The 15,075-nt window shown below is 47.7% G+C and overlaps 1 protein-coding gene across 3 annotated transcripts in view; it reads left to right on the top strand.

Moving 5' to 3' along the window:
* Positions 1 to 304: 304 nt before the first annotated feature.
* Positions 305 to 15,075, top strand: part of ZNF385A (zinc finger protein 385A) — a 28,572-nt gene continuing 13,801 nt past the window's right edge. For 2 of the 3 annotated variants that reach the window (XM_072654918.1, XM_072654917.1), the window contains exons 1-2: positions 305 to 368; positions 9,244 to 9,380. In XM_072654918.1, coding sequence (XP_072511019.1) covers positions 359 to 368; positions 9,244 to 9,380 — 147 coding nt within the window. In that variant the 5' untranslated portion in view covers positions 305 to 358. The remainder of the gene's footprint in view (positions 369 to 9,243; positions 9,381 to 15,075) is intronic. The other variant, XM_072654919.1, reaches the window with a different exon arrangement.

The raw sequence follows: 15,075 nt of genomic DNA, 5'->3' as shown, positions 1-15,075 counted from the left end.
CCGAACCGTGTATCCCATCCCCCAGACTCAGATCTTCCCTCCTCCCATCCAGATTTCCTGCCACCCAGATTTAGGGCTCAAGAAAGAAACAGAGAGAAAACCTGAGAGACAGAGCGAGACTGAAAAATAGTCTGAGAAAGAGACGGTCGCCTAGAGAGATGACTGTGGAGCGCTGGAGCCCCCTCCCCCTCCTCGCTTTCCTCCCTCCCTTCCTCACCTGCTCTCAGTCCCAGCCCCGCCCCCGTTCCGCCCTGGCCCAGCCGCTGGCTCCTCCCCTGGCTCCTCCTCCCCCCCCAACCCCGCCAGATCGGCCCCCGGGACGGAGCCGCGCGGAGCCCCGAACGCCTGGGTCCCCAGCATGATCCTCGGTGAGTGGCCTCCGTAGCTCCAGTCTCCGGACCCCCTGGGTGTCCCCTCCGGATCTCCGTTTCCCCCCCAATCCTGGGCTTCGCGGTGACAGCAGTCTCCTGTCAGAGCCTGGCTCCCCCTCCCCCACATCTGGCTCCACATCTGTGCCCCCCCAAGAGTCCCCTTTTTCCTACCGTTCACTACTAGAGGAGATGGGGGTAGGGGAGAACGAGACTCCTGTAATGAGTGTGCTGCATATTCATGAGCCTCATGAATATTCTATGAAGGCAGTCAGGGATTGAGGAGGGGGATTGTTTGGGGGCCTTGGTGGGGTGAGAGAATTGCACCGCCATCACCTCCTCTTCGACCCACATCCACACCCGCCTAAGCCAAAGTAGAAGGGGAAAGGAGGAGGCTGGGAGCAAGGGAAAATTAAGGGAGATTAGCAGGGGGGGGTGGGAGGTGGGGGGTGGGACAGTTTGGACCTAATGGATACAGGGCAGAGTGGTGAAAAAGAGGAAACTGGGTAGGGGTTGAGGAGAAAAGCGAGTCTGGGAAGACTATGGGTATATAGTAAGAGAAGAGGGATTGGAGGGGGGACAAGGAGTAAGAATAATGGGCCTGGGGCCTGGGTGCTGCGAAGGGGAAGGGGCAGGCTTTGGAGGGCTGGCAAGGGGGTCACCAGGGCATGGAGGGTTTTATGCCGTAGGGCTGTAGGGAATTGGAGGAGGGGTGGGGAGCTGCCTATCCCAAAGGCCTGGGCGGCTCAGATCCTGTCTCTGCTCCTGTCTCAGCAACCGTCCTGGTCCTACAGGCTGGAACCTGCCCCACTCACTCCCAGTTCCATGCACTGGGAACCTGTACCTTCCCCACCCCCTCCTCCTCCTCCTCATTTTCTTCCTACAGTGCTGCCCAGGGCTGGGGGAATCCAGGCTTTGAGGGGGAGTGGGTAGAGGGAAGGGGGAGGGGATTCTGTCTGGCCTCTGACAGCCCCATAGCCAACCACGTCCCCATCCCTGGTGACCTACATCGAAAGAAGCCCTGGGGGATGGGGGATGGGGTGGGAGCCTGGCTCAGTCTTGGTCCTCCTCTTTATCTTATTTCTGACTTTGTTGCACTCTGTTGCTTTCCTCTAAATTCCCAAAGGCCCTGCTCTGACCTCTGATCTAGCCCTGACCAGGCTGGTTTCTGACACCTCCCCCGCTTTAGGGAAGCATACCCCCACTCCCCACCCCAGGCACCTGTAACTCTCACTCCCTAACCTACCCCCTACCTTGAGGACACCTGGACTCCTTGCTCCAGGCCTAACAGCTGCCCTCCTCTCTAGTGGCAACCTTGCCTCTTTCTTTTCTCCTCCTTGGCTCTTTTTTCCTTCTCTCCTTCCTATACTTTCTTTCTCTTTCTCTAACCTACTCTATTTTTCTTTCCTTCAATCTTTCTTGTTCTTCTGCTTCCATCTCTCCCCCTCTATCATTTTCCTCTTCCATTTCTCTCTCATGATCCATCATCTACCTTTCCTATTCCCCTATCTCTCTCCATTTCTCACCTTGTCTCTCCTTTCCTCTTCTCTGTGGACTCCATCCATGGAGGAAGGAGGGACTCTCAAAGGCAGCCATCCTGAAATTCCTCATCCTCTTAGGAGTACCCCTTTCCCCAAAGCTTAGGCCTCCAGCCCAAAGGCTCAGCATTCCTCAGGCCTACGTGACCCTACACACCCCTGGCCACTCTGGGGCCCCAGGGACTCAGTGACAGCAAAATTCAGGTCCCAGATAAGTGGATTGAAGTGATTCTTTTCCTAATGCCCAACAGAGCCCAGGAAGAGGTACCTGGGCGCAAGAATGGCACAAAACCTGGGGCAGTAGCTTGGTCCAGATTTCCTCAGAGCTCTCTTTCCTTACATCTCCCAGGAAGACACCATAATAACCCCTTACCCTCTGCCAAACATAACAACAGTGGGAAAAAGAGGGAGAGAAGTGGAGAAGTGGAGTAAGGCTGCCACACCTGCCAGGAAGAAAAGGGGGAAAAGAGAGAGAAAGGGGGAGAGAGAAAGAGAAAGAAAGTCAGGAAGGAAGGAAGGAAAGAAGAAAGAAAAAGGAAGGAAGGAAGGAAAGAAAGAGAGGGAGAGAGAGAGAGAAAGAAAGAAAGAAAGAAAGAAAGAAAGAAAGAAAGAAAGAAAGAAAGAAAGAGAAAAAGGAAGGAAGGAAGAAAAAGAAAGAAAGAAAGAAAAGCCTGAGCTTTAGGCTCTATAATCTATAGCTTCTATTCTGGGCTCTAGCTTCCAGGTTGGTTTGGTTATGCTGGGGCTGAATTCAAGTTTTGTTCTGAGGGAGCTAGAGATTCTAGGTCTGGGGTACGGCTCTGTTTTTAACTCTGACTTACAAATCAATATCTTTGATAGCTCTTGAGTTCTAAAGCCCTGACAGAAGGGATCCAGAGGTTCCTCTACCCTTCACTGCTTAAGCCTGATTCCCTTTTCTCCCCAGAGGACTCTAAAATTCATGGCCACCCCTTCCCCCCTCCCCAACCCCCTAACCCCAGGGTGTGTGTGTGTGTGAGAGAGAGAGACAGAGAGAGGGAGGGAGGGAGAGAGAAAGAGAGAGAGAGAGGAGAGAGAGAAGCAAGGAGAGGGAGGGGAGCTGTTATTACAGATGATGGTTTAAATAGTAGCTCATTATCATCCCCCTAGCCCTTTCATCTTTGACTTCAAAGCATTTTCTAGCTCTTAATCTGCCTCCTTCCTGGAAAAAGGAAACTGAGGAAAAAGAGAGGTTACTCTGAAACTCAGATAAAGAAAGAATGACCCAAGAATTTACCACTCCCCCCAATGCCCCCTTCTCACACGCTCCTTTGCTAGGAATAAGAAAACTTAGGGAAGTGGGAAGTGAGCTCAAATCCCCTAGGACCTCCATCCTAGACCTGGGCTCCACACTTACCCCACCTCTTGCCAATTCTGTCCCCTCAGGGGTCTCTTCCCTCTTAGGTCTCCAGGGCTACTGGGGGCTACCCTCCCCCCAAATTCACCACTCTTCACCTTTTGAAGTCTCTTCCTTCCAGGCCCAATTCAGATGCTATTTCTTCCAGGAAGTCTTTCTTGAACTGATTCTCTGACTTTTGTCCCCTTACCCCTTCCTTTCCTTCCAATAAAAGTGATTTCTTCTACTTTAAATTTCTTTTAACACTTGTCACATTTTCCACTAGTTCATGATTATTTGTGTCCATGGCTTTCCCCACTATGACAGTATAAACCACCTTGAAGCCCATCTTTTTATATTTTTTAACCCCCAGGGCCTAGGCAACTGATTTTGTATATAGTTGGCTCGATGTATATTTGTTGAACCAACTAGAAGGCTATCCTTGGCCAAAGGCTTTGACCTTGACCTCAACCTCTCCCTTCACCCTCCAACTGACTCTTGCCCTCTGCTCCCTCTGAGACCCTAACCCCAATGTTCTGAAGGAAATGTTTCCTCTGCTTCTCCCGGGTTTGGGCTCCACCCCCACCCTTAAAATTAACCTCTCAGTTCCTCCCTCTGATCCTAATCTCCTCTTGAACTCTACTCTAACCTAAACCTGACCTTACCCTAATTCCCTCTCTATTCCAATTATCTCTGACTCCTAACGATAACTTTCATTTTGGTGCCCAAGTAAACCACTAGGTTTTTCCTCTTTCCCACCCAAGACTTTCAACCAACCCATTTTTTTCTCAGTTGGAATGAGTAGACCTGACCCAGAACAAGGGGATGTGTCTAGTGGATGAGAGATGGTGAGGGACAGGCCCTTAGTAACTGGATCTGGAAATTCCTGAGTTTCTAGCTGAGAGGAGCTGAGGGGTGGGTTTTGACAAGAACAAACAGATCCCTGAGGATCAGACTCAAGAGGAAGATGGGACGAGGAGGGCCAAATGTATCTTGAAGCTAGAGGTAGAAATGAAACTAAATTAAAATATGGGAGTAAGGTTGAGAATGAAGACAGACATCTAAAATAATTCTTAGGTTACCTCCAGGATTAGACTATTAAGTTTTTACAAGTCCTTATTGTTAGGTTGAGTCTGACTTGATAGACCCATTTGGATTTTTCTCGGCAGAGAGACTGGAGTGGTTTGACATTTCCTTCTCCAGCTCATTTTCCAGATGAGGAAACTGAGGCAAATAGGGTTAAATGACTTGCCCAGGGTCACACCACTAGTAAATGTCTGAGGCTAGATGGGAACTCAGCAAGATGAGTTCTTCCTGACTCCAGACCCAGCACACTATCCATTGCACCACCTAGCCACCTCTTCAAAGAGGGCAGGGCTCTCTTTGCCCCAGGGCAATTACTCTAATGAGCGTCTCCTCCTTGCCCCAGCTTTGATTCAGTCCCTCCCTTTAGCTGCAAAACCCCTTCCACTTACAAAAACCCAAAGCTTCCTCTAAACCACCCAACTGGATACCAGAATGCCTGGGTTCCCTATCTCATTTCTTCTCCTTTCACTCAGACTCATCTAATCCAATCAAATACAATTCAATTCAACAAATATTATTTAAACTCTTACTAGGTGGGAGACCTTTCTCAAAATCAGTCCTGGATTTGCTTGCTTCCCCCTGTGTCCTCATGAAAAGGAGAAGCAGTCCTCTGTCCCCAGGAAAGAGGATCTCTTCTTCAGCCCACCCTCAACCAAACCTGGGGGTCCTAGTTGGAGCAGGTTCAAAAGAGCACGTCCTGGAGTAGTAGAAAGAATACTGATTTTAGAGCGATAGGACCTGGTTCTGAATCCCAGCTTTGCCTCTAGTGACCTATGTAACCTTGGGCACTTATCCGACCTAGGGACTCAGTTTCTCCATTTGTAAACTTCGGGAGTGGAACGAGAGTCTAGAGATGACCTCGTAGGCCCTTTCCAACTCTATTATTCTAAAGGGAAGCATCTCTTAGAAAATGGGGCCAAGCATCCCTGCCTCACCCCCCTTTATTTAGAACAGCTCCCTTTTCTATAGCATGGTCAGTCCACTGCTTTCCTCACAAATCCTTGTCAAGAGGAAGCCCTGTCTTTCCAGATGAAGAAACTGGAGCTCGCAGAGGTTCAATGACAGTTATTAGATAATCCCACAGCTTGTATCAGAGCCCAGATCTCATGACTTTAAGTCCAAATGCTCTTTCCACAATGTTTTTCTCTCTGTCTCTACTCAACCCTTAACCCCAAGCCTCCCAGCCCAGCCCCCAGCCCATACAAACGAGTCATGGCACGGGAACAATCCTGTCATAAAGGAGAAATGGTGGATCGGTACAGCTCCTTTTCTCCTCCTTGGGAAAGCAAAGGGCATTGAAACATTCAGAAAGCACCGCCTCCCCCTCTCCCCAAGACTGGCTGGAGAGCTCAAAAGCTCAGGCTTCAAGCCCCTACTGTGAGGGGAGTGGGGTGGATGTGGGTGGATGTGGGTGCAGGCTCGAAGCTCCTCCCTGTCTTGTCCTAAGCCTTCCACCCTATGGATAGGGGGGAGGGAGGGATAGCTGAGACGACTGCATTCTAGTTGTGGAAGTCAAAGCAATGGGCACGGTGGCCAAGATGCAACCTCCAGTTTCCATGTGTGTGAGAGGGAGGGGTAGAAGTGAAAGCTCCCAGCCATCTGGGGTGGGCAGAGGGTGGAGAGGGAGGGTGCTGGGGGCTCTGGGAGAGCTCAGGTTTCTAGCACCATTCCCTGCTGCCACTCTGGGCTAGTTAATGCTGCCCAGACCTGGTGTACCAAGGGATGAGGGGGAGGGGGAGGGTGTGAGAGGACAAAATAGGGAGGGAAGTGACCAAAGTGCCCCCACGTTCCACGGTCTGGTCTTAACCTCTGTTATTTTCCCTCTCAGTCTTCTTTTGTCACTATTTCTCCAGTCTCTGTCAATCTCTTTCCCTGTATCCGTTACCATCTCTTTTATTTAAAAATATTATTTATTTTAAACATTTAAAAATATTTTGAGTTCCAAATTCTCTCCCTCCCTCCAACCCTTCCCCCAGTCACTGAGCATTCCCTTCCCTTTCTTTTTTTTCCTCTTCTCTTCAGATCTGAGGTAGCCAAGGGCATAGAACCCAAATGTTCAATCCCTAGCTGCTAATCTAAAGAACTCAAATATCACAAGCACCCACTTTTAACACCCCCCCCCCCCAAGCCTGACCTCAGCCTCTAGTAGCCCCCTGTTCCCCCCTGCACCTCTGAGATGGAGCACCAGGACTCAGGCATCCTGGCCAAACAGTCTTAGCTCAGATGCCCCAGGACCTGGGGGACTAACTCCCCCTACCCGGAGCTGTGCCTGAGTCCTCCCCCACTCCCTCCCTCTCTCCTCTGCTTCCCCTAATCCCTGTTCCCCCGCCCTCCCCTCTGCCCCACTTTTCCAGGATCCTGATTGGCTGATTCTCTTGGCCAGGCTTGGGGGGGGTGGGGGGATAGGAGAGGGAGGGTGTCAGGGGCAGGACCCAGGAAAAGGGAATTTGTCAGACCTAGAGCTCTGGGGGGTTGGGGGGGACTGGGGCCAGTGCCCTGGGGCAGTGGGCACGAGTTCCACCAGGTATGAAAAAAAGGAGAAGCCTGGAAGAGGGAGGAAAGGAGGAATTTAAAAAGGACCCAGGCGACCCTTTCCTCCTTTGAAAGAGAGAAGGGACAGTCTTCCGATTCTCCATTTGTTCCTGGGAAAAAGCAGGTTGGGGGGGGGGGGGTCTTGGACCTGGTAAATGCCCTGGAGCTTCCCCAGGCCTGGCAACCCAGGTCAGAGGGAGGCCCTGCAGATCTCCCCAGCGGAGATGTGCCTCAGTTGGGCTCTTTCGATAGGCTGGCTTGGGGTAGAGGGGCAAGGTATGAGAGGGCTGGGATTTTCATTTCCTCCTTTGGTTCAGACTTAGGCATTCCCCATTCTGATTGCCCTGGACATGCTTCCTCCTTCAAAAGAGAAGCAGGAGATGCCTGGGTGACAGAGAATGCAAATGGCATTGGTGGGGAAGGGAAGAAGGAAAGAAGCTGAAGAAAGGTTTCCATGTGAGCTAAGGACCCAGGTGTTATTTACACACCCTTCTCTGAACCTTATCTTCCTAATTTTGTATGATTTTAGAGTAATGTCTATTATTACTTAAGCTTTGTAATTAGGGAAGGGGGAAAGGAACACAAATTTATTAAATGCCTCCTATGTGCTAGACACTGCGCTGAGCGCTTTATAAATATTTGAATCTCACAATGACCCTGGCAGGTGAATGCTGTTATCTCCATCTTATAGCTGAGAGAACTAAGACAGATACAAGTTATGTTACTTGCCTATGGCTAGTAAATGTCTAAGACTGAATTTGAATTCAGGTCTTCCTAACTCTAGGTCCAGGGATCTACCTGTACCGCCTAGATATTAATTAAGTGCTCTTCTGGGCTACTGAGGGATTCTGTACCCCCTCTACTCCTCCCCCCCAAATTTGATCCTCCAGTTCTCCTTTGGATCAGTAGGCTGAATCAGAACCATCTTTCTCCCAAATCAGTTTTCTGAATAGAAATACAAAATGAGAGAGAGGATATTTCTGCCTTCTGCCTAGTCAAATCGCATCTTTCTTTTCAAGTGGGAAGGATGCTAAGGTCATAGAATTTTGAGCTGGAAGGGATCTTAGAGGTCCCTGAGTCCAAGATCTTGATTACAAATAAGGAAACTGAGGTATCCAATGGTGAAATGACTAGCCTAAGGACACAGTGGTGGAAATGAGTAGAGTCAGGATTTGCACTCAAGAGTGATGACTCCAAACCAGTGCTCTTTCCCATCACACATGGAATATTGCATTCAGTTCTCCAGTGTTCTTAGAAAGGATATATTGCTAAGTTGGAGGCAAAGGGACTCAAAATCATGTCACAAGAAGGCCATTAGGGAAAAGGTGTTAGAATAGTTCTTCTTGGGTCCAGAAGGCAAACTATGGAAGAATGAGCAGAAGGTGCATCGAATCAGATTTTAGCTGCATAGAAGGAAACAATTCCCAACAACTGGAACTCTCCCAAAGTGAGAAGGACTGAGTCACCTCCCCCTCTCCCTTCCTATCCCCATATATCCCATCCCTCGCTATCACTGGAAGAAAGGGTCACCTGGGCTAGGACCTTCTTTCATTTATCTTTTCTTCCCTCTTCCAGGCTTCTCCCTTTTCTTATACCTGGTAGGAACTCATGCCCATTGCCCTGGAATATCATTCCCAGCCCCACCTCCAGCACCCCAAACCTGACAAATTTCCTTTTCCTGGGTCCTGACCCTGACACCCTCCCTCTTCTGTCCTCCCATCTCCCCCCGTCTCCAAGCCTGGCCAAGAGAATCAGCCAATCAGGATCCTGGAAAAGTGGGGCAGAGGGGAGGGACTGTCTTGGGATGCAGTGAGTTTCTCATGATGGGAGGTCCTCCAGTAGAGGCTTGGAATGACCACTTGTCAGGATGTTGTAACTAGGATTCATGATTTGAGTGGGGGTTGAACTAGATGGCCTTGGAGGTTCCTTCCAACTGTGAGCATCCATGACTTTTCTGCCTTTGGGGTACTAAGGGCTTTGGGATCCTCAGGAAGGAGGAAAGCTTCCAGATTCCTGGAGGGATAGAGCTTGGGAAAAGGGGCATCCTAATCCCATGCTTACCAGACACAGAGGTTTCTTTCTGGGTCTGAAAAGTGCTTAGAGATCTTGGGGGATGGGACAGATCTGGAGAAGGGAGAAGTGAAACCAGCCCTGGGGGGAAAGAAAGAGTTGCACCCTCCCTATTTCTGTCACCATATATAGCACACTTATAGCTGAAACCCCATGGAGCGTGTATGGAGGAGTGGGGGTGGGGGGGTGAATGAACAGGACAGACAAGGTGGCTGCAGTTGGGGAGGGCAGAGTCCGCAACTGCCACCACTCAACCTCCCCCCTCCCCCTATAACCTACCTTCTCCCCGATACAGGAAGCCTGAGCAGAGCGGGGCCCCTCCCTCTGCTTCACCCGCCCCCCATCATGCAGCCCCCCCTCGACCTCAAGCAGATCTTGCCCTTTCCAATGGAGCCAGCCCCCACCCTGAGCCTCTTCAGCAACTTTGGCACGGTAAGGATGGCCCTGCACCCTCTCTCAAACCCTTCCCTTAGCCTCACCTCTAGCCCCCCTCTCTTTCTTCAAAGACTACCTCTTTCCCTCCCCCTACCACCCACCTCCCACTCTTGGCAGCCTTCAGACCCCACCCCTTCTCACATTCTAATCCCTGTTTCTCCCCCCTTAAGTTTCATTCACACTCTCCCTTTAGACCAAGGCATAGTTTCCCTCAATTTCAATTCCGTGCTACTTTTATTAAAGACCTACTTAATAAAGATCCAAAAAGTAAATGATAATCTCTCGAGCCTAAAGCAGTTTACAGTTCAGTGAGGCAATGTGACACCCCCACTTAATTCCTCAGAACTCATTCCCCACTCTCTCCTTCAGAGCCCACCATATTTTTTTCCTTCACTACCCATCTCTCCTCAGGTCTCTTTTCTGTATTAAAAATAGTCATTTCCATTTCTCTAGCACTCTAAGGTATATAGAATGCTTTCTTCACAACCCTGAGAGGAAGATATATCACTGTCACCATTTAAAAGATTGGGAAAACAGATTTAGGAAGGTTAAGTAATTTGCCCATGAGTACAGAGCTTGTATCCATATAGGACTATGGGTTTTAATTCCATTCTCTGGATTTAAAGTCCAGCACTATTAGTACTATCTGAAGCTTATGATGTACTCAGTCTTGCGCTGGGCACTGGGAAGGGTATAAAGAGTTATACGAAAAAGGAAAGGAAGAATCATTTATGCTCTGTGCTGAAGTGCATTTTTTAAAAAAAAATTAATATTTCATTTGATCCTTTTGATTTGAGATATAAGAATAGGTCTTGCCCACAAGGAGTTTATAATCTAGTAAAAAAGACATCCAGTGAACTTAAATGAAACAACAGAATGTCATTAAGAGCAAACAGTAGACAATTAAGTGCCAAATTCTGTGATACAGATTACGAATTCTGAAAAAGTTCAAAGGAAAGGCGAAATCATAGAAGACTTCCTAGAGGAGGAAGGCTTTCAAACAAAGGCTGGATGAGTACTGGTCCAGGAAGTGGGAGATGAGATTCTTATCTGGGTAGCATTTGGACTAGAGACAGCCTCTGAGGATCCTCCCAACATCAAGGTTCCTAAAAAGCTTCATGTTAGGGCCAACTATATTACAGGAAATAGTTCCATAGGACCTATAATTTAAATGGGTGACCAGACTAAAGGTGAGGTTTTGCAGTTTTCCATTCTTTTTATTGATGTCTGGTTATGTAGCTTTAATTGTCTTGAAACCAAACTAAGACTTTTGGGACCCCCTGGGTCCCCTACCCCCGCCCCAGCTCTGGGTCTTTATTCCTGCTCTATAAAACAAAAGAGTTGAGCTAGATGACCTTTAAGGCCCCTTCTGGTTCCAAACCCCAAGATTCTATAGGGTTGAAATGTCCAGTATGGCTGCTGTGAACCTGAAATTCCCACTCTCAGAGTGGCCAATGTGTTAAACCAGCGTAGATACTCAACTCCAATACCTTGTAACACTTGAAGTTCAAGACTTGCACGTGTTACAGTATTCTCTTTGTTACAAAGAGTGTAGCTAGTCCTACAGTAGAAGTGGGCAAAAAGACCTGAGTTCAGATCCCCAGCACTTAACAGCTGTTTTCCCAATGAGAAATTACTTAACCTCTATCTCTGAGCTCTTTTTCTCATCTACAGAATGAGGGTCCAACCGCTTGTTGTGCACTCTAACCCTTAATGGGTCAGAAATGTGAGATGTATGATGGCTAGGCGGCATGGCTAGAGTTCAGGACTAAATTATTAGCTGGGAGACCAGGGACAAGTCTCTTAATTAACCACATAAAACCAACTATGCTTATAGTATACACACACACAATATGTGTGTGTGTGTGTGTGTGTGTGTGTATGATATTTATTTAAGTCAGGAAAATAGGTTCAAATCCCTGGACTGCTGACACTGACTGACCCTAGTGAAGTCACGTGACCCTTATATGCCTTAGGCAATTCCCCTGGCCTTATTATTACGATCTGCATTTGTATATTTCTGGAAGGAGTTCCCATATCTCAAGTTCTCTATGTAGATGAAACCACAGACTATGTATTTGTGTATTAAGGATGGTGAAGGCAACAGTAGAAGGAGTTTACTTATGCATTTATCTTTCTACGTGTCAGCTAGAAGCTGCTGAAATCAATGAGTTTGGAGTCAGGAGGATCTGAGTTCAAACTATGACTCAATTTACTAGTTGTGGGACCCTAGGCAAGTCATTTAATCTTTCTCTGCCTCAGTTTCCTCAGGTGTAAAATGGGAATAAATAATACCACCTACCTCCTAGTGTTGTTGCTGTGAAGCTCAAATGAGATAACATTGGTAAAGTGCTTAGGTGCTTAATAAAAACTCACCAACTCCTTGAGGGTAGTGCTATGTTTTATTTCACCTTTGCATCCCCATCCCCTAGCATACTGTCTCACATAGACAGAGTTGGTACTTCCTAAGAGTTAAACTGTTCAGGTGACAGTGAGGGAGATGTCCAAGGTGACTGATTACTGCACTCCATCTTGAATGAAACAATGGAGGTGACAATGACAGAAATAGGGGAATTGGGAAGTAGGTACCATTGGGGGATGGGGAGATGATGTGCTTAGTTTCAGGCACATTGAGTTTTGGGCATTTAAAGAACATAGAAATAGAAAGGACCCAGAAGACCATTAGAAGTCCAGGACAGAGGACAGTGCTCCAGAGGCAGTGTGATGTCTTCAATCTGAAGTCAAAAGACCGTGAAAACTTTAGCTAGGAGATTTAGACCAAACCCCTCATTTTGCAGATTAAGAAACTAGGGTCCAAAGATGTTAAGGGGTTTGTCCACAGTAACAACAGAGCCAAGATTTCTTGGGAAAAACAGCACCAACAACAACACCAACAAAACCCACAATTCGCATTCATGTATATTGTTTTTAAATCCCCTCCATTTCCAAATCTCTCTCTTCCCATATCTCTTTCTTATCACAAGGAATAAAAATGAAATAAAAAGAGAAAGAAAAGTATCTCAGTTGTGACTAACCAATGTATCGATTAAGGCTGAGAGTACTGGGTATACAATATTCTGTACCTGTAGTCCCCACCTGTGCAAAGAAGGGAGCCAGGATTCAAACCCAGGTCCTCAGCCAGCAGATCCTCCACTTTTTCCACTATTTCATAAGTCAGAAGAGCTAGTTATACTATAACTGGTCACAAATGTCTAATGGAATAAATAAGAGATTTGGAGCCGGGAGAGACCTAAGTACAAATCTGCGCTCTGGAGTTCAATAATTCTGTGACTCTGGAAAAGTCATGTAACGTATCTGAGCCTCAGTTTTGCATCTGTAAAATGGGAATTAGGATACAAACGTTATCTAGAACTATTATGAAAAAAAGTTATATAAACCAGAGGCATCAAGCATGTAGCCTGTCACAACACTCCTGAGTGACCTGAACCAGATTAAAATGCAATTGGGAAATATAAATAAAAATACAATAAAACTTAGGTAAATATTTTAAAACTATGTCAATGTGGGGGTTACTGGCCCCCCAATTTCTATTTGACTTTGACACCACGGTGTAAACTATCAAACCTAGGGACAAATGAACTATTATTGATTGGAACTGCATAGAGGTAATAGTTTATGCCTGGAACAGACAGAGAGCAAGCCTTCCGGAGCAGGCCACTTATCAGGAGATGGAAACAGGAAAAAAGAGCCAGCTAAGAGGGAACAGAGAAGGAGAACCTGGGAGGTCGGGGTCGGGGCAGAGGCAATATCAGAAGAGAGGAGTGTCAAAGAAGGCAAGGAGGAGAGGGTTTCAGGACGGAGGGTATTGTCAGCAATATCTGATGTCCCAAGGAAGACAAGGAGGATCGGGGAGGGGGAGGACAGAACAGGTGAGGAAAGATCAGTGGGATCTTTAACAGTAGGGATTTTCCAACTCTTTGCTCAGATAGCAGTCAGTTCTTGAGTAGAATACACTAGTATTACACTAGTGTATACACGAGTAATACACTAGTATTGGGTTAGAGATGAAAGACATCTTAAGCTCACCCTATCATTTTACAGATCAGGAAATAGTGACTTACAGAAAAGAAGTGACTTGCCAGGTCATTGGCACATAATGAAATCAATTTATTATTTATCATTTATTTTATATATGTATACATTATTTATTATTATTTATTAAATTATTTATTAAACACCTACTGTGTGCCGGAGACAGCCTGGTGTGGTGAATAGAGAACAGTCTTTGAAACCAGGAAGACCCGGGTGCAAATCATTCCTCCCATACTTTACTGGTCATGTGAGCCTGGGCAAGAGCATTTAACCTCCCAGTTCTCTAGGCAACTCTAAGACTCTAAATTCTGCAGAGAAGAGGTTGACCGCATTGATAAAAGGAGTTTTTTCGCCTGGAAGATCTCTATACCTGTGAATTCACAGGTTCAGTCTCTATGCCTGTCTGTCCCATGTGCTCGGCGTTTGGGATCCAAAGACAAAAAAGCAACATTCCCTGCCCTCAAGGAGCTTACCTTCACAGGTTAATAAGTTGCAGAGCTGGAGTTTAAGTCCGGTTCTTCTGACCCCAAATCCAATTTATCTTCCGTTACAACAGCAGACTGGAGACCCTTTCAGGGGGTCCATGTAGTGAGGTCACAGCCATTCTCATAGCAGTACTAAAACATTTTAATTTCTAACCTAATCAGTAGATAGAACCCACATAAACAAAACCTTTTTGAGGGGTCCTCAACAGTTTTCAAATAATTTTAAGACCAAAGAGTTTGTGAACCGGCTCCACTACACCTTCTGTCTTCTCATTTTTCCTGACCGACTCACCCTTTACACCTGGCAAAGGACCGGATGCTGACACCCCTTGCCTAACTCCATGCCCTTCGCAAACACTAAGCTGTCTTTCAACTCCTAACCTTGCTTTTCCTCTGTCTCTGCTTTAAGGTGATGAAATGAGATCCAAAAATACAGGTTAGGGAGACTCTATGATCGAGGTATGGGGAAAGGAGGAGGGGATGGGCGGAGTGCAGGTCTGGAGACGTGCTTTGGGAGAGGGAAAGAGCTCTGTTTTAGGTGATCTGAGGTTACCCTCAGTTGGTTCTGTCTCCCTCCAGCACCACCCCTCCTCCCCCGCCCCGCGTCCTGCCACATGTGGCCGCCAGAGGGCAGCGCCTGCACAGATCTAGAATCTTGGTTGGGTCTTCAGCCTGGTTAGTGACCCAGCCAGCAGAAGGGAGCCCTAGCCTGTTCCGTGTCTGAGGTCTTCTGCGGTGTGGCTCCCCCAGATCTACCCGACAGGAGGCAGCTCAGGGAGGGACAGGGGACCTGGATACCTGAGTTCCGCTTCCATCTTCCTCGCCTACAGGTGAAGGATGGTGCTCTTCTCTTTTGTGCCTCAGTTCCCTTCAATTTAACCAGGGAGAGCAAAGGCACCCCCAGAGGGGAAGCCGCGGCTTGCGTCCCCCTTCCAGAGGAGGGGCAGGGCAGGGCAATGGATGGGGAGGATGATCATGGTGAAGAATGAAGGGCAGGGTTCGAGCATGAGAAACAGGGACGTCAGAAGGCAGTGCAGTGCAAGGAGGCTAGACGCCAGAGATCAGACATAGAAGGGTCATTATCGCAGGGCAGGGGTGTCCGGGTCCGTCCGCCTTCAGTGTACCCCTCTTTGGCTGAGATCTGGGAGGAGAAT

The sequence above is a fragment of the Notamacropus eugenii genome, chromosome 3 (genome assembly GCF_028372415.1).
Source record: "Notamacropus eugenii isolate mMacEug1 chromosome 3, mMacEug1.pri_v2, whole genome shotgun sequence".
Classification (NCBI taxonomy): Eukaryota; Metazoa; Chordata; class Mammalia; order Diprotodontia; family Macropodidae; genus Notamacropus; species Notamacropus eugenii.
The sequence above is the reverse complement of the archived record's forward strand: the minus strand, read 5'-3'. Positions and strand labels throughout refer to the sequence as shown.